Consider the following 19,208-nt stretch of genomic DNA (forward strand, 5'->3'; position numbering starts at 1 on the left):
GTTGGTTTGAACATTTCAAGAAATGTGCACACCTGCAGGAGAGGCAGAAAGAGCAGATGCCATGATGGCAGAACATTTTGCAAGTAAGATGAAATAAATCAAGGAAGGTGACTAAAGTGATAATAAACAAGAATTCAATGTGGATAAGGTGGACTTGCACTCAGTTATCGCAAGGTTACAAAACGCTGATTAGACTGCATTTGGAGTATTGTGTGCAGTTCTGGTCACCACTCTGTCAGAAGGGCGAGGTTGTGCTGAAGAGAGTGCCGAGAAGATTCACCAGGATACTGCCCCTATGGGAGGACCTTAGTTATGGGAGATCAGATAGGCTGGGCTTGCTTCATTGGAGCAAAGGAGGCTGAATCTTGACCTGGTAGAATTTTTTTAAGATAGAGAGGTGCAGATAAAGTAGATGATTAGAATGTTTTCCCAAAGTAGAGGCATCAAAAATGAGGGGATATGTTTAAGGCGAGAAGATAGAACAGGTAAGCACAGGAACAGACCCATTGGCCCAAAATATCTTTGCTGACCATGATGCCAAATTAAACTAACCCTATCTTCCTGCACATGATCCATATCCCTCCAACCCTTGCATATTTCTGAGTGTCTAAATGCTGCTTTAATGTCACTAATGTCTGCTTCAACCATTCCCTCGAGTAGCGCTTTCCATCTATCACTCTCTGGAAAAGGAAAACTTGCCTTGCACATTACCCTGAAACCATCCCTTTGCCCCCCTTCACCATAAAGGTATGCTTTCTTGTATTTTGCATTTTCACCCTGAGAAAAATACTGTCTGACCTGACTATGCCTTTCAAAAATACACGTACTTCTGTCATGTCCCCCTTCAGCTGCCAACACTACAGAGAAAACAAATCAAGTTTGTTCAACCTCTCCTTCTAGCTAGTACTCTGTAAACTAGGAAAAATGCTGATGAACCCCAACTGCGCCCTTTACAAAGCCTTTACATCCTTTTTGTAATGTGGCGATCAGAACTGCACGCTGGAAGGAAGGAGTTTTAAAGTGGAGGGGAAAATTGTGGTTGATAATTGGAATGCACTGCCAGATGAGGTGGTGAAATCAGGCACATTTACTAAGTTTGAGACACTTAAATAGGCAAGGCATGGAAGTGTAAGCTAATGGAATTGGTGTAGAATGGTAAACAGATTGTGGTGGGCTGAAGGTGTGTATCAGAATGCAAAAACTCCAGGCTTTGAGGCAATGTGCCAACATTGAATGTAAACCTAAGCCTCTGTTACACTGCTACCTGGAAAACCTGAGGGTTTCAAAGGGATATTCAAAAGTTAATCTTGCGGCCCTTTAGTCACAGGCTTCCAGTCACTAAAACAACCCTCGGAAACCAATCTTAGATGCAATTTACCAACATTTGTGTTGCAGAAGCCTGTGTCCAATATCTTCTCTCCAGGAATGACTCATTCCCTCTCTTTCAGGCAATGGCAGAAGAAGCAGGTGAGCCAGAGAAAGCACGGCAAATCCAGGAACAGCTGAATGAGCTGGAGGAACGGGCAGAGGCCCTGGACAGGCTTCGTACAAAAAACATCTCTGCCATCAGGTGAGGAAAGAAGAGTCTTGCTTTTATATGCAACTTCATTTTAGGATTTCATAGGTGGAAAACTGCAGGCAATTTCTATACAGAAGACCCACAAACAACAACATAAATAAATGGCCAGATAGTCTAATTAAGTGAAAGTTGAGAAATATTGGCTGGAGGCTGGAAGGACCCTTCACATTGCCCTGGAATATTTTACATTGCTCAGAACCAAGAGATCTGGCACCTCAGTTTTATATACACTTTGAAGCATATCTGCCTCTGGAATGTATCTCCTTGCATTGCAGTGACATTTTAGGCAGAATAGACTAGAGTATAACTAAGTCACTGGGAGACGTAAGGTACTGCAGGTGCTGGAATCTTGAGCAAAACAAGTAATGCTGGGGGAACTTAGCGGATCAGGCGGCATCTGTGGAGGGAATGGACAGACAGAGTTTTGGGTCGGGACTCTTCTTCCGACTGATTCTCTGAGAGGAGTCAAAAGAGAAGTTGTAATGGCTGAAAACAAGTTCTACCAGGTGGAGGAAAGTGAGTTGAGGGGATCTGATTGCTCTCTGTCCAAGGAAGATCCAGAGGGCCCTGAGACCTTCCTGATGGGGAATGGAGCTGTAAAGGGGCATCCATGGTAAAAATGAAGCAACTAGGCACTACGAATTGAAAGTTACTGAAGTGTTTAAGAGCACGTGAGATTCTGGACTAGGGGGGACTAGAATTGAAGTATATGTGCAGCAGAACAGGCAGAAACGATGGGTATGCCAGGGTAGTCCTGCTTGTGGATTTTATAAAACAGTGCAGCAGAGGAACAGTCTCCTCAGGAATGAATGAATGAGGTTTGGAGTGAGTAAGGAGACGCTAGGTGAGAGGGAATATATGGAGCAATTTTTCACACAATAGCATCTGGAATGATATGCCAGAAAGATGGTAGAGCCAAGAACAATAACGACATTGAATAGACATTTAACAGGCACTTGAATGAGCTGGATATCAAGGGCTGCAACAACGTAGATTGGAAGATCGGGAATTGATCCCTAGCATATGAGGGTTTGTTCTGCATTCTGATAACAGAAGGGAAGGAGTTGTTAGACTACACTTAGAGTATTGTGCTCAATTCTGGTTGCCACACTACAGAAAGGATGTTGTAATATGAGATGGAGTGCAGAATAACTTCACCAGGATAGGGCCTTGAGATTAAAGGATGTAGTTAAAGGGAGAATTTGAATAGGCTGGGTTTATTCTCACTGGAACATAGGAGGCTGCGGAGTTTCTTTCAAAGTTTATATAATTATGAGGGGCATTGTATAGGATAGATCAGAATCTTTCTTCCAGGGCAGCAGTGTCTGGAATTGCACACATGAAAGGTGAGGGGGAACAAGTTTAAAAAGATCTGAGAGATAAGGTTGTTTCCCCACTGGTTACTTGCCTCTTCCACTTCTGTTGGAGAAAGGGATTGGGGCAAATGGAATTAGTGTAGATAGGCAGCACAGTTGAGCCCAGAGGGTAAACTCTACGACCTCTGATTTGCCAGCCAGGGGTAGAGGTAACAATGGCATGGATGATCTGAGCAGCCATAGTGCTTTCAGACTTGGAGATTTATGAGCTGGTTGTGGCAGGAATGCAATTTTTGAAACCAAAGATCAGCTTGTGATGCTGGTGGTGAAGATCTGGCTCTGGATCAAACAGCTGCCAGGAGAAAGGAAGAGATTTGTGGATCGAGAATGAAGTTTATGACACTGGTCTTTCCGTTAATTTAGGAAGTGTCTGTCCATCGTTGGTTGGTAAACCAGTATTTCATCTATCACATAACACACATTCATTGTTGAGGTGGATAGAACACTGTGATAATTAGATGAAATTGCCCTGGAATTATAAATATAGTGGCATGCAAATACAGAGCATTGGCCATCATAAGCACCCCATTTTGAGACTTTAGTTTTTTTTAAATGTCTTCAATGAATGATGTAGCAGAGAAGGAACACTTTCAATCATTTCCCTTTTGTGATATTATAATGTATTTTTGTAAAGTACAAAATGCACGATTAGGATGGGAAAGTTCAGCATGTTTTATTTTCCCAAGGTTGGCAGATACTTGAGCATGCAGAAAAGCTAAGCAGTTACTTGCTAGACCTGAAGCTCGACAACTGCAGAGACGTTCAGCCCCGTATTTTTGAGGTTGTGTTTGTCATAGGTTGCAAAATCATCTTTCAATCCAACAGAAACATGGCCTGGAAGATGATTGCACTTGCCACAGAGCAGCCAAGTGCATTTTGTTATACAAGCATCTCTACTAAAACCCCATTGTTCCTGTCATTTAGCTACATAAACCAGAGGAACAGGGAATGGAACATTGTTGAGTCCGAGAAGGCTTTACTGGTAAGTATTGTTGCTGGATGGTATTGTTGATTAAATGCATTGAATTGAAATACATTACAGTGTGAGTTCTCAGTAACCACCATGTGCTGAGTTAGTTTATTTTGCAATAGGCATTGATGCCAGTGGGTTGTGAAGAGAAATCAGGAGAGTTCACTTGATTACCTCCAGTGACATGCAGCGTGACTGCCTTCATAACTATTAGTCCTCCGTGGTTTACAGACTTTCCACTCAGAATGAACTGAGGAGAAATTAATATCTGCCATCACCACCCGCTGGTAGCTTGTTTCATATAGCCATGATCCTCTGTGTGGAAAAAGGTGTCCCTCAGATTCTTATTTTGAATCATCCGCCACCCCATCCCTCCTCACCAGCAGTCCGTGCCCTCTAGTGGAGATTCCCCTATGTTCTCTGGAGATTCCAGGAAACACTCCCCCAACAGGCTTTTGGCTGCACAGACTCCAGCTTTGTAAGCAACTCGCAGTTTAATGCAGTGGAAACATTTTTGAGCATTCCTGGTGCTGTAAAGAAGCTAATATTGCTCATGCATTTTAAATACAATCTTTTCTTTTTAGGCCGAGGTCCAGAGTGAGAGGACCAAGCAGATGGACCCCTTCACCCGGCGTCAGTGTCAGCCCACCATCGTCTCAAATGTAAGGCCTAGTTAAGGAGCCATCTGTGGTCGAAATTCATAATGCCATTAGTCACATCTTGCAATGCAAAGTCTTTGTCTAAATTCACAACATTCTGACCGCAGAGTGCCATTCTGTACATGTCTAGCACTTACAATGTGGGAGTTGGGTTTATGTTGCTTTGTCAAGCATACGAAGGAGGGTTTGATTTGTAGTTCTGTCTGGGGTGGAGAACTGTTTGTGGTGCTGCACTCTGAGATGGGTGGAAGTCTGGATTTTGATCCTGCTGTTGATGTATTTGTTTCTCAGTGGTTTGTACTGACCAAGCGGAGTAGTGTGAGCTGACAATCCTGTCTCTACTTGTCATTTCAGTCCCGGGACCCTGCAGTCCAGGCTGCAATCATCGCTCATCTGAATGCCAAGTATGGATCTGGGTCAGAGACGGAGCTACCCCAGGAACTAAACAAACATGTAAGAAATGGCATTCTAACATGGAACAGTCCAACACAAGAACAATGCCTTCAGCCCATGATGCCCATGCCGATCACGATGCCAAATGACACTAATTTTGTTTGCCTGAACGTGACCCATATCTCTCCAATCCTTGCATATCCATGTGCCTGTCTAAAAACCTCTTAAATGTCACTATCCTATCTGCCTTCACCACCACCCTTGGCAGCATATTCCAGGCATACTCTGATAATATAAAAGTTGCCCTGCACATCTTTAAATGTTGCCCCTTTCACATTAGCCTATGAGATTTCCATCCTGGGAAAAGGTTCTGATAGTCTACGTTATCTCTGCCTATTTTTATATACTTCTCACAGGTTGCCCCATATCCTCCGAAACTCCAGAGGAAACATTCCAAGATTGTACAATCTCTCCGTACAGCTAATAACCTCTAATCCAGGCAGCATTTTGGTAAACCTCTTCTGCACCCTCTCCCAAGCCACCACCTTCCTTCCTGTAATGGGTAAAGGGGAGTGACAGGAGAACGGAGATTATCACCAAGCACAACTTTGCTCACTATTCTCTGGTATATGTGGTTGCAGCTATAGTAGTCATTTAATCTGCCACTACAGCAGCTGTTGTCGGGCCAGTTCTGCTAGTGATTTTGGAGTCAGCGTTTTTCGAGCCTGCTCCAGCATCCCATAAAGTTGTGCTCATGGACAACATCTGGATTTTCCTGCTATCTCTTTCCTCTTTCCTTCCCGAACCTTCCCAAAAACTTTGTTATCAGGAATATTTTATCCCTTTTTGAGCAAAGTTTCTGTTATCACCACCACATTACATTTTGTGGAGGTAGTTCACTCGGATCTATTGGTTTGGATCACTGAAGTTTTCTTCCTCTCCTGTGTGGACCTATTGTGGACTAATTTGCCGTGATTAGCTAGTAATTCCATTTTACTGTAACGTGCCGTTCCCAGAATGGCTAAAGGTGACCTAAATCAGCAGTCTGTTAATTGTTCACTGTTCCTATATTGTAACTTATTATCTTATTATCAGGAGCAGAGCAGCAGTAAAAAGGAGGACGCCAATAATAAATCTAATTCTGACCTCTCTGAGGATCTTTTCAAGGCTCATGACTTTGATATCAAGATAGATCTGCAAGTGCCCAATGCAGGTAAGTCCTGTGAAACTTGTATATGATGTGGTTGTTCAGTTTAACCCATCAGTAAGATAGAAATTGTTTAGGTCCATCCCATGCTCCAAATCCTACAACAGTGTGTTGTCATATCATGTGACATCTTTCAAATCCGTCTGAGATATGCCACGTCTTAGGTGAAAGACAACACCTCTGACACTACAACAGTCCCCTGGAGCTGAAGTGGTCACTCAGTATTCCAGCTTGGGGTGAAAATATAACGCAGGGCCTGACAAAACTATTTGAATCTTTAAGATTGGGATGTTGAGATGCAACTTAATTGTCTCGTTCATTAGTCTAGTTACATGAATGCTACGTTACTGAGGGTTCAGAAGTCTGTCCTCAATGTCAGATACAGTCAATATGCAGAGCTGCCAAGTAGTACGGATTTTCTGTATTTTGTACAGAAATGCGCTAAGAATACGGATGTACGGTTTTGCTTTGTTAAATATTGGGGGGGGTTTCCCGACTTCCTGTTTCATCTTGCTGCTTAAAAAATGCAAGGATATAAAAAGTCATACTGTACCTCTAAAAATTATAACAGATTAAATCTATTAGTATTTTAAATTTCAAGATCTGGATGATTATTTTTGTTAGCTTTGATCTGCCTGTCCCGCTCCAGGTTTAAACAGCGCTGTCAGTTTAGCGCGTGGGAATTTAAACGAAGAGCTGTCAGCTGTTCTAAATATAGTGCTATGGGTTATAGCGCTATGGGTCACAGACTGTTCGGGGAGGGAGGGAGAGGGAGCGAATAAGAGAGGGACGGAGAAAAAAGGAAGGAGAGAGGGAGGGTGGGAAGGAGGGAGGGAGGGAGGGAAAGAGAGAGGGAAGGAGGGGGAGAGGGAGGGAGAGGGAAGCTTCCAAAATGGCTTCTACATCATAATCTGGTGCTAAAAGCATGAAGAAGCCGTTCAAACAGCAGTATACAAAGTGATGGCAATTAATATACTGTCAAGTAAGGTGCGTAGAAGACATGTCAATTGGTAGCAAAGTTATGCATTCTTGTACTCTTACATGCGTATGACAGCACATAAAAAAACACATTTTTTTCAGCAAAGTGGCATCGCGTAAAAATACTGATTTCCTCAGCAAAATACTGATTTTCAGGTACTAGAATACTGAAATGCTCTGACTAAACTTGGCAGCTCTGAATATGGCCCTTAAGGCCTGTGTTTTAGATGTAAAGACTGAGACTCCACAGCCTCGAGGATAGGTTATTCCTAAGATTTCCTACTCTTTAAATGTATGATGATGCTGCAGATGGTGCTGATGAGATTCATCAGATGTCGTTGCGGTGGAGGATTTGTTATGGGGAAAGGCTGTGCCTGTTTTTCGTGGACTGATAAGAGGGATTGTGAAGAGACATATAAAATGGAGGGGTATGTACAAAGTAGATTGCAAGAAACTTTTCTTCTTATCAGAGGTGGAAAAAACAGGAGATTTGGTAGATAAAACTAGATATCAAAGGACATTTGGACAGATACAGTGCGCGCCATAACGTTTGGGACATAGATTAATCATTAATTTATTTGCCTCTATACTCCACAATTTGAGATTTGTAATGGAAAAAATCACATGTGGTTAAAGTGCACATTGTCAGATTCTATTAAAGGCCATTTTTATACATTTTGGTTTCATCATGTAGAAAGTACAGCAGTGTTTATACATATTACCCCCATTTGAGGGCACCATAATATTTGGGACACATGGCTTCACAGGCGTGTTAAAATGCCATTAATGCAGGTATAAGAGCTCTCAGCACCTGGTCTTTCCATCACCTTTGGAAACTTTTATTGCCGTTTATCAACATGAGGACCAAAGTTGTGCCAATTAAAGTCAAAGAAGCCATTATGAGACTGAGAAACAAGAATAAAACCGATAGAGAAATCAGCCACACATTAGGCTTACCAAAATCAACTGTTTAGAACATAATTAAGAAGAAAGAGTGCACTGGTGAGCATACTAATCGCAAAGGGACCAGCAGGCCAAGGAAGACCTCCACAGCTGATGACAGAAGAATTCTCTCTATAATAAAGAAAAATCCCTAAACACCTGTCCGACAGATCAGAAACACTCTTCAGGAGTCGGGTGTGGATTTGTCAATGACCACTGTCCACTGAAGACTTCATGAACAGAAATACAGAGGCTACACTGCAAGATGCAAACCACTGGTTGGCCGCAAAAATATGATGGTCAGGTTACAGTTTGCCAAGAAGTACTTAAAAGCAACGACAGTTCTGGACAAATGGTCTTGTGGACAGATGAGACAAAGAATAACTTATATCAGAGTGATGGCAAGAGCAAAGTATGGAGGAGAGAAGGAACTGCCCAAGATCCAAAGTATACCATCTCATCTGTGAAACACGGTGGTGGGGGTGTTATGGCCTGGGCATGTTTGGCTGCTGAAGGTACTGGCTCACTTATCTTCATTGATGATACAACAGCTGATGGCAGTAGCATAATGAATTCTGAAGTGTATAGACACATCCTTTCTGCTCAAGTTCAAACAAATGCCTCAAAACTAATTGGCCGGCGGTTCATTCTACAGCAAGACAATGATCCCAAACATACTGCTAAAGCAACAAAGGAGTTTTTCAAAACTAAAAAAAGGTCAATTCTTGAGTGGCCAATGCTGAAGAGAAAACTGAAGGAGACTAGCCCCCAAAACAGGCATAAGCAAAAGATGGCTGCAATACAGGCCTGGCAGAGCATCACCAGCGAAGACACCCAGCAACTGGTGATGTCCATGAATCGCAGACTTCAAGCAGTCATTGCATGCAAAGGATATGCGACAAAATACTAAACATAACTACTTTCATTTACAATGCTGTGTCCCAAACATTATGGTGCCCTGAAATGGGGGGGGGGACTATGTATAAACACTGCTGTAATTTCTACATGGTGAAACCAAAATGTATTAAAATGCTTTCATTTATGGAAAGAGTTGATGGAAATAGCTTGCCTGTAGTTGATGCTCAGTCACCACCTCCTCTTTGCCCTTTTGACGCAGAATCCAAGTCGTTGTCAGTGAGCTCGAAAACGCCATCTGTTAAAGACGGAACCCCAAGACGATCCCTAAATCTGGAGGACTACAAAAAGCGCCGGGGATTGATCTGAAGGGTACCACAGTGCTGCTGCAGGTCGTTGCATGTGTTTCACTCACAGTGGACAAGTGCAGCAAGCGGACATTTAAAAGACTGAGTCTGGCCGGCTGTCTCTGTTCAGGCAGGGTGGCTATTGTATAAAAAAACAATGCCTGGTGATTTTTTTTTTTTTTCCTTTAGTAAAAATAACTTGAGTGCTGCTTTCTGTCATTCTTTAGTGCTTGGCTGCAAAGTGATCCCACTCACTAAGCCTACCGTCTTTTAAAAAAAATCTTAACTGGAGATTGAGACAATTTCATTTGAGTGGACAGTTTGATTTATGCATTCAATGAGCCTACTTTGATGCAGGGCTCTTTCATGAGATCTTGTATACAGGAAACACTTTTTTTCTACGGCTGTGTTTTGTACATGTACACTGTAGTTTAAATGGATAGCAGAAGCAAATGTCTGGTGACCAGCAATGTTGGTGAACAAAGAGCAGGCTGGCCATATCATACCTGTTCTGGCTGTTAGGGTTAGTTCTTCTGGCCTGTTGGCCACTCAAAATGGTGAGTAATTTGTTTTCCGTGTCAAATTCCCTGTCGCCTGGGAAGAGACCCAACTCTATAAGTTACCTGAAAGTTTTCTTTGAGTCGTCTCACTCATTTGGTAAATAAACGTTGATTACGCAGCAGCTAAGGCTCCGAGCAGCAGTCACTGTGGCAGTTTCTGACAAATTGAGAGGACTGGGTGGAACAAGTCGTAAGTTTTACTAACTACATCTCTTGGCGGTTGACTGTCCTTATCATGCTTCGAAAGTTCAGACTCTGACACCATAACAGCCAAGGGTAGATACACTGTGGGTGTATTTTTTTGTGCTGGTGGTCCAGAGAGAGTTCTCAAAGTTTCACAGATCTGTCTAAGTACTGATCACTTGAGCCGTGTACATATCTCTTTTTTGGTGTAATCAGAGTATCTCAAGCATTAACCCCAACACCGTCCCCGTCTGCTTAAACCCGAAAGGCGTTTTATTTACTTCCGGCCTCTTTTTTTAAAGAAAACCAAAAGCAGAACTTTTTTAAAAAAACTTATCAGCATCTTAAAGAGAAACCCAGAAGTGTGTTTCCAAATGGAGTGAGCGTGGTCCTGCCCAAATCATTATAGCCTTTTCCCCAAGTTATCCATCATTTCCATCAGCATTTCTATTTTTAATTCTACAGCAAACTTCCTCCTTGTGTTTAAACCCCACTGGACTGGAGCTACATTGGTTACTGTAATGGTTGGGGCCGGATGAAGACTGCACTAGGCTCAAGCAGTCCTGGATTAAAAAGCGAGGCCTACTTTCTACTGTTTCAATTTCAGTTGAGGGTAGAGTGTGATCGCTCAATGTTTGCAGGGCAATTGTATTGTGAACGTGCTCCATCGATTTAACAAACGGCAAGATTTGAAACCGAAACCAGTGTACTCTTGTAGTACTGTATTCCTGCCACTACATGGTAGTGTTGTAATAAAGTGCTAATCCAACATCTGGCTGGTCATTTTACATGAATGTTCGGTCAAATTTTAGCATCACTATGATATCTTTAAATATCAGTTTCCTAAATGAATGGCAAAAATGAATTCTATTTCCACTTTCTTCATTCTAAGAACTGGATGTTTGAGCAAGGCTGACATTCATTAACTATCCTCCGCAGCCATGAGGACAACGGAGTTCTTGAGTTGCTGAAAGGGCTGCTTTTGTTGCAAATCAGTGGAGAGCTTGGCCACTTCGGAAGAGAGTTGATTCAATCAAGTGGGATGGGAACGTAAAAACCAGACCAGGTAATGGCAACTAATTCCCTCAACTGATTCACTATGGTTACTTTCTGGAATTTTTTAAACGGTCTAATCGTTTAATATCCTCTTTTAATCAGTTATTTAAACTAAAGTTTATTTCTTTAATGTTAATAATCGAGCTTTCTGAATTGCAAGTCTAACAATAGAACCTCTGTCACACATTTCGTTTCCTGCAAAATGATACTCCGACCAAGTGAGTTGATTCTCCACAGTTTACCTCACTTGCATATTCTTTCCTGTTTTCAATCCCATGCTTAGTTTTCCTGTAAAAGCATCACTGCTATTTGCTTGAAGCACTCAACAAATTCTCGCCGGGCAAAGAAATTTAACCTCAACTGGATTTATTAGATTTGGTTTTACAAACATCTTTTAAATTCTCTGCACCTAAACATGCAACTTCTAAGTCTCTTGTACAGAAATGTTAATATTTTTTTTTAACATCAGTCTTCACAGAAAACACATCAACTACTCCAATGACAACATGTGGGCTGGTTTCAAATCGAATGGGGAAAAATCTCAATCACAAGAATTGGGGACTTTCGGAATTAGTTGGACTGAAGGCAGACAAGCTATTCAAGGGTTTTAAGGAAATTTGTTCTAGATATGATGGGCTTGTTGGTTTAAACATTTCTAAACTAGCTAAAATCCATGTGCATCTTTGGGATTTGGGAGGAAGCATCCAGAGCACCCAGCAGGTCAGAGGGCGAACATGCCAGGGGTCAGCATTCCCCACAGTCAGGGTTGAATGCAGGTCGCCAAGGAATTCAGCCCTTGTTGTGATTTTATATTTGCATCAGTGCGTTCATTGAAATAATGTTATCTTTTGATGAAAAAGTTCCCTGATGCAGCCCTGGAAATCAAAAGTGTACGAAATGGAAACAGGAGTGGATCTGCTCTACCATTCAAGAAGATCATCTTGGTATTGGTATAATGTCATGTGTGCCAAGATACAGTGAAAAACTTTGTTTTGCCTGTTACACAGACAGCTTGTTCAATACATCGGGTAGTGCAAAGGAAAAAATAGAATGTAGAATATCTACATCCTTTCCCTGCACTAACCCCATAACCCAGGGAATAGTGAAACAAGTTATTTATAATATTTTGCAGGCCACCAGATAGTAATAGTGAGTGTGGTAAGAGTTGTGAAATCACAAGTGCAATATAATGCTGATGAAAATCTTCAATCTTTATATAAACTGGCGTGTGGTAAGAATGTAAGAATGAATTTATGAAATGGATACAAGTTGTTTTTCTATACACTGGACAAATCAACGGGAGAAAGATATGTAAGCACGCAGTGAAAGAGTGCGACTGCATAGCTGGTCATAGTGCAAACTCCATCATCAAGTTCGCTGACGACACCACTGTTGTGAGACGTATCCCTAAGGGGGACGAGTCAGAGTATAGAAGAGAGATCGACCGACTGACCAAATGGTGCCAGCACAATAACCTGGCCCTCAACACCAGCAAAGCCAAGGAACTGATTGTGGGCTTTTAGAACTGGTAGGATGGGGACCCACAGTCCCGTTTATATCAATGATGGTGGTACGGGTCAAGAGCTTCAAATTCCTGGGCGTACACATCCCTGAAGATCTCTCCTGGTCCGAGAACACTGGTGCAATCATAAAGAAAGCACATCAGCGCCTCTACTTCCTGAGAAGATTACGAGGAGTCGGTATGTTAAGGAGGACTCTCTAACTTCTACAGGTGCACAGTAGAAAGCATGCTGACTGGTTGCATCGTGGCTTGATTTGGCAACTTGAGCGCCCTGGAGAGGAAAAGACTACAAAAAGTAGTAAACACTGCCCAGTCCATCATCGGCTCCCTACCATCGAGGAGATCCATCACAGTCGCTGCCTCAGAAAGGCTGGCAGTATCATCAAGGACCCACACCATCCGGTCCACACACTCATCTCCCCGCTACCTTCAGGTACAGGAGCCTGAAGACTGCAACGTCCAGGTTCAGAAACAGCTACTTCCCCACAGCCATCAGGCTATTGAACTCAACTCAAACAAAACTCTGAACATTAATAATCCATTATCTTTTTATGTGTACTTTATCTGTTTTATTAATGTGTGTATATATTTATACAACGGTATATGGTTACACTGATCTGTTCTGTATTCATGCCTTCTATATTCTGTTGTGCTGAAGCAAAGCAACAATTTCATTGTCCTACCTGGGACACATGACAATAAACTCTTGAATCTTGATTGATAATCTTATGTCAGAGTAATCGTCATTGCTCACCCAGTTGTAGGGAGGAGGCATAGAAAAATAAGAAAGCATATGTCAGGTATAGGCAGCTTAGATTAAACGAATCCCGTGACTCTTTAATATCTGCTAGAATTTATTTAGACGGAAAGTAAAATTATCTGTAAGAATTGAGCTCCAAATCTAAACACAATGAAATTACAGAAGTGAGTCGGCTGGGGCGATTAGAGCGCTTCATTAAATGGCCTGATGGGGGAAGACGGGCCACATTTCAAGCTGTGAATGCAGGAGTTGCGAGAGGTATAGCGAAAACAAGGGGGGAGCAATGCAAACGCGTCTCACCAGTAATGTGCAATATGTTCCGTCACGGGGTAGATGGGTTATATTTGACAAGTCCTATAAAGTAAGCGCGGAGTGAGTGAGGCTTGGTTGCAGATTGTGAGTGGATGGGTGGTATCGGACTTGGGTGTAGTTGACAATATGTGTTTATATATTAATGATTTAGATGTCCAAGATCAGCCGCCCGTGACTCTACACCGATCCGGTGCTGTTCTTCCACATTCCCACCGACGCCCCGACTCAACCTCTGGTTGCCCGGTGACCATTGCCGAGTCTCTGGTCCGTGTTGCCCGGTGACCATTGCCGGGTCTCTGGACCGTGTTGCCCGGTCACCGTTGCCGGGTCTCTGGTCCGTGTTGCCCGGTCACCGTTGCCGGGTCTCTGGTCCGTGTTGCCCGGTCACCATTGCATGGTCTCTGGTCCGTATTGCCCGGTCACCGTTGCCGGGTCTCTGGTCCGTGTTGCCCGGTGACCGTTGCCGGGTCTCTGGTCCGTGTTGCCCGGTCACCGTTGCCGGGTCTCTGGTCCGTGTTGCCCGGTGACCATTGCATGGTCTCTGGTCCGTGTTGCCCGGTCACCGTTGCCGGGTCTCTGGTCCGTGTTGCCCGGTGACCATTGCCGGGTCTCTGGTCCGTGTTGCCCGGTCACCGTTGCCGGGTCTCTGGTCCGTGTTGCCCGGTCACCGTTGCCGGGTCTCTGGTCCGTGTTGCCCGGTCACCGTTGCCGGGATACGCGGCCTGTTTGTCAGCCGGGAAGCCGCCGTCGATTTCGATCCTAATCCCGGTTGTGCCGCATCCGGACCGGGGTGAGAGAGAGGGAAAGGATGAGGGCGGCGGGGAGAGGTGATGAGGTATAGGGGTGAGGTGATGGGAGGGGAAGGGGTGATGGGTGGGGGGAGTGTGCAACTGATAGCAGCAGGGGAAGGGAATAGAGGGGAGAAGGAGAAAGTGAGGGACATAAAGACAGAGAGGTTGAGAGAGAGCAGGAAGGAAAGAATGAGGGATAGACGGGGCAAGGGAGAGAATATTGGAGGAGAATGAGGGATGAGCTGAGGGGAAAGAGAATGAAGGATAGATGGAGAGAGATAATGCTAGTTAGATGAGAATGTATGAGAGGTGGGTAAGAGGAGAGAGAAGATGCCTCAGGATCGACACTACCTCTTCTGTAATGTGGATGTGTTTCAGAACATCACTGTTTTTGTCCTAGAATTTCCTAGATTCCATGACCTCCACAGTGAATTCAGACAAGCAGTATTCATTTAAGAGCTGACCCATTTCCGGTGGCTCCACACACAGATAACCATGTTAAATCTCAGGGGGGTTTATTCTCTCCCTACTTACCATTTTGCTCTTAATATAATCTCTTATGATTCTCCTTTACCATATCTTCCAAAAAAACTAATACTTTCCTTTTGCCTTCCTGATTTCCTACTTAAGCAACTCCTTCATACCTTAAACTCCTCATGAGGACTTGCTTGATCCCAGCCGTCTATACCTAACATGTGCCTCCATCTCCCTAACTAGACATTCAGTAATCCTCATCAACCGCGGTTTCCTAATCCTGCCAGATTTCCCCTTCACTCTAACAGGATTATACTGGCCTTAAAAGTCTCTAAATCTCACTTTTAAAATCTGCCACTTGCCCCTTTATCTCGTACCTTTACCTACAAACAGGCTCTCAGAATCGACCTTTGCACTCCACATTGTCTATGTACTTTTTGCAAGGATTTCGACGATGCCCTGAATGGTAGGATAGTCTAGAAACATCAGAGATAGACACTAAATAGTGGGGTAACTCAGCAGGTTAAGTAGCCTCTCAGGTTGAGGCCCTTCTTCAGACTGAGAGTCAGGGGAGAGTGAAACTAGAGGTATGAAAAGGTACGAAGAACAAACAAATGCAAGGCATGAAAACAACAAATCAAAGCCAGCAATGATAATCAAGGAAAGATGGAGCCCACAATGGTCCATTGTTGGCTGTGGTAATGGTGATAACGGGTAGATGCAAATAGGGGAACTAAGCAGGACGACAGTGAAACTAGTCATCACATCAGGGTAAACGACCCAATTGAATACAAAATTAGCTTGGTGGACCAGAGGCAGAGGATGAGGAGTTGGTTTTCAGATTGGAGGCCTGTGACCAGTGGTGTACCACAGAGATAGGTGTGGGATCCCCTATAGTATGTCATATTAAAGATTTGAATGAGAATGTAGGTGGCATAATTTTGTAAGTTTGCAGAGTACACCAAAATTTGTTATATGGTGGACAGCAAAGAAGGTTATCTAAGGTTGTCTATCTCAGTCAAGTTCGAAGTTATGCATTTTGGCAGTACCTAAACAGAAAATGTCAAAGCCCTGGGGAGTGTTGTAGACCAGAGCCACCCGGGGGGGTACAAGTACATTGTTCCCTGAAAGTGACAACACACATAGACAGGGTAGTGAAGAACATATACAACGCGCTCACTTTCATCAATTGGGACTTAGTGTTACAACTAAGACTTTGAGACTGCACTGGCAATATTGTGTGCAGATCTTGTCGCCATACAATAGAAAGAATGTGATTAAGCCAGATAGGATGCACAAAACATTCACAAGGATGCTGACTGGACTGGAGGGCTAAGAAGTTATAAAGAGAGTCATAGAGCCATAAAATCATACAGAATGGCAACAGGCCCTTCAGTCCAACTCGTCCATACCAACCAGGATGCTGTTCCGATTTGCCCCATACACGTTTATCCATTTCCTGTTCATGTACCTGTCCAAATGTATTTCAAATGTTATTATTGTACCTGTCTCAACCACGTTGAGTCATAGAGTGATACAGTGTGGAAACGGGCCCTTTGACCCAACTTGCCCACACCAGCCAACATGTCCCAGCTACATCAGTCCCACCTGCCTGCGCTTGGTCCATATCCCTCCAAATTTGTCCTATCCATGTACCAGTCTAACTTTCTTAAACGTTGGGATAGTCCCAGCCTTAATTACATCCTCTGGCAGCTTGTTCCATACAGCGACCACCCTTTGTGTGAAAAAGTTGCCCCTCAGATTTCTATTAAATCTTTTCCCCTTCACCTCGAACCTATGTCCTCTGGTTTACCCACCTGGATAGGCTGGGAGTGGTTCCGCTGGAGCATTGGAGACTGAAGGGTGAAGATCGTGGATGGTTATCATCTTTCTCCAAGGATAGGGGAGACTTAAACAAGAGGGTGGGTGGAAGATTGCAACCTTCACGTGGTCCGCCCAGTTTCGACGAATGCAATCAACCCGGCGTGCACAATCAAATAAGATCAAATAGAACAAGTTGTCCTACAACTTTAGGCTGTGCACGCCATAAGCAAGAAGAATAAGAAACAAGATTGCGCAAGGGAAAAGTGGGGACCTGAGCAACTGATATTTTAGACACAGGGTGGTGGGCACATGGAGTGAAGTGCAAGAGCAAGATAGAAGTGGATGCAGTAATAACATTTAAAATGTGTTTGGATAAGAAGGTTTAAAGGGACAAGGGGAGAGTTGAGGGATGGATAGGTAAAGAGAGAGGAATGTGATAGATAGGAGGGGAGTGAGAGAGCAGAGAAGTGGTAAATGCAGTAGTAACCTACACCCTTACCCACTCCTACCTGTTCAACTAGATTCCTTCTCCCTTTGGTCAGTTTTACCATTTCCGTTCGGCCCTTCACCGCACACCTATCCGATGGGGTTTCTTCTCCTGGCTTACCCTCCCTCACCTTCACTATCCCTCCGCTACCTACTTCCATCATCCCTCCCTTATCTGTTTCCACAGCACCTCCCTGCTTGTCTCTCTCTACCTTACCCCTCCCCGAGCCTGGCTCTGTCTACCCTTTGTTATTTTAATCATATCTGCTCCCTCCTATCACCCACCATATTCCTGTCTCTAACCTCTCTCCACCCTCCCTCATCTGACACCATCTCCTCTCTTCAACCCACACCTCACCTGTTCTCATCTATCACCTATCAGCTCCTGCCACACCTCTCCCTCTCACCTCTATATATCAGCTATCTCCTCTCTTCTCTACATTCTCAGTCCTGACATAGGGTCTTGACTCAATGTCAACAGATGGAGAAGGAACCTACGTTATATGTGGGAGAAAGTGATAGAAGAAGGGGTGGTGTTAGGGAGCATGAGCGAAACAGGGAGATAGTGGTTGGGTGTTGGAGAGGGGGATGAGAGAGAATGAGAAAGAGAGGGGGGGGGAGGGGAGAAGGGTGAGGTGTGGGCAGTTTGAGAGTGGGGGATTTATCAGAGGGAAGCAGAAAAAGAGAGAGAAAGTTAGCTGGAAAGAGGATAGAAGGACAGAGGAATGATGAAATGATGGGGAGAGGGCAAGAGCTGGATAGGTTCACAATGAGGGCTGGAGATAGAGGGATGGGTGAGTAAGGAGAGAGTGAGTGATCAATGGGGAGAATGAGAGCTTAATATAAGCAAGATAATTTTATAATTATACTAGACCAAGTGCAGACCCGTTGGGTCTGTTCCCCCAACGTGCGGTTGTGGGGGTGGAGGCGGTATGCAGCGTCACACACTAACTATCCCCCGCCCCGCCCCCCCTCCCCCCCCCCCCCCGCACTCACGCTAATTACCCCCCTTGATATTATATTAATATTATTAATTTGCTCCTTTTACCCCATAACCACCCTATCTACTGACGCATAGCCCCCAACTTGCAGTCACATCTAGAGAGGGGGGGAGGGGGTAGAGAGTGAGGGCAGAGAGAGAAGGCAGAGAGAGAAGGGGCAGAGACACAGAGAGAGGGACAAGAGGGATAGGGGGGGTGGAGAGGAGGATAAGAGGGAGGGTGGGTGAGGGGAGAAAGGTGGGGGAGGAGAGAGAGGGTGAGAGTGAGGGGGAGAGAGAGGGGGTGCTGAGAGGGGGGGGAGCAGGGGGAGGGAGGGTGGAGGGTAGGGGGTGTGGAAGGGAGTGGGTTTAGGGGAGGGAGGGTGGAGGAGAGAGAGAGAGAGGGGGGAGAGGAGAGGGAGGGGAGAGGAGAGGGCGGGGGGAGGGGGGAGGAGAGGAGAGGGGGGAAAGGAGAGGGGGGGAGGAGGGGGAGAGAGGAGAGGGGGAGGAGGGGAGAGAGCGAGAAAGAGAGAGGGTTAGGGAGAGAGATATATGGGGAGAGAGAGGAGGGGAGAGAGAGAGAGAGTGCCTTTTTAATTCAACCCAAACAACCAATTGCAGGCAGTGCTTTTTTACTTCAAACTAACTATATTTTCATTTTCAAACCAAATTAAGGGTACTCGCAGTGCTGTAGACATTTGTTCAGTGTCATTCAGAGCTCAGAGTGACAGAGACTAATTGACAGAGCTCCAGCTTGCAGAGACTAATTGAGGCACACCACTTCCTGGTTTTATAGTCCCTTCCCCTGCCTCCAGCGGGGGCAGCAGAGAGAATGGGGAATTTTGTAAAAACAGTAATATCTCTGTCATTTTTCATCGACAGGAAAAATCCTTGGCACACATATGGCAGAGGGGGGCTCTGAGCAAGGTGGCCAAAAATGACGGCCGTAGGTGGC

The 19,208-nt window shown here is 44.4% G+C and overlaps 2 protein-coding genes across 4 annotated transcripts in view; both read left to right on the forward strand.

Annotated features, from left to right (window-relative positions):
* rtf1 (RTF1 homolog, Paf1/RNA polymerase II complex component) overlaps positions 1-10,818 on the forward strand; it is a 67,539-nt gene extending 56,721 nt beyond the window's left edge. The window contains exons 13-18 of one of the 3 annotated variants that reach the window (XR_004413054.1): positions 1,449-1,570; positions 3,880-3,937; positions 4,510-4,587; positions 4,939-5,038; positions 6,070-6,190; positions 9,222-10,818. Coding sequence is in view for 2 of the 3 variants with exons in the window: in XM_033026709.1 (XP_032882600.1) it covers positions 1,449-1,570; positions 3,880-3,937; positions 4,510-4,587; positions 4,939-5,035; positions 6,068-6,190; positions 9,222-9,328 (585 nt within the window). In the remaining variant the exon portion in view is untranslated. Of the gene's footprint in view, positions 1-1,448; positions 1,571-3,879; positions 3,938-4,509; positions 4,588-4,938; positions 5,039-6,067; positions 6,191-9,221 lie in introns of all 3 variants that reach the window. The other 2 variants (XM_033026709.1, XM_033026710.1) reach the window with 2 other exon arrangements.
* Positions 10,819-14,342: 3,524 nt separating this feature from the next.
* Positions 14,343-19,208, forward strand: part of heatr4 (HEAT repeat containing 4) — a 44,718-nt gene continuing 39,852 nt past the window's right edge. Inside the window, exon 1 of the mRNA XM_033026714.1 lies at positions 14,343-14,489. The gene's annotated coding sequence lies outside the window, so the exon portion shown is untranslated. The remainder of the gene's footprint in view (positions 14,490-19,208) is intronic.

This window comes from Amblyraja radiata, chromosome 9 (assembly GCF_010909765.2).
Source record: "Amblyraja radiata isolate CabotCenter1 chromosome 9, sAmbRad1.1.pri, whole genome shotgun sequence".
NCBI classification, from domain to species: domain Eukaryota; kingdom Metazoa; phylum Chordata; class Chondrichthyes; order Rajiformes; family Rajidae; genus Amblyraja; species Amblyraja radiata.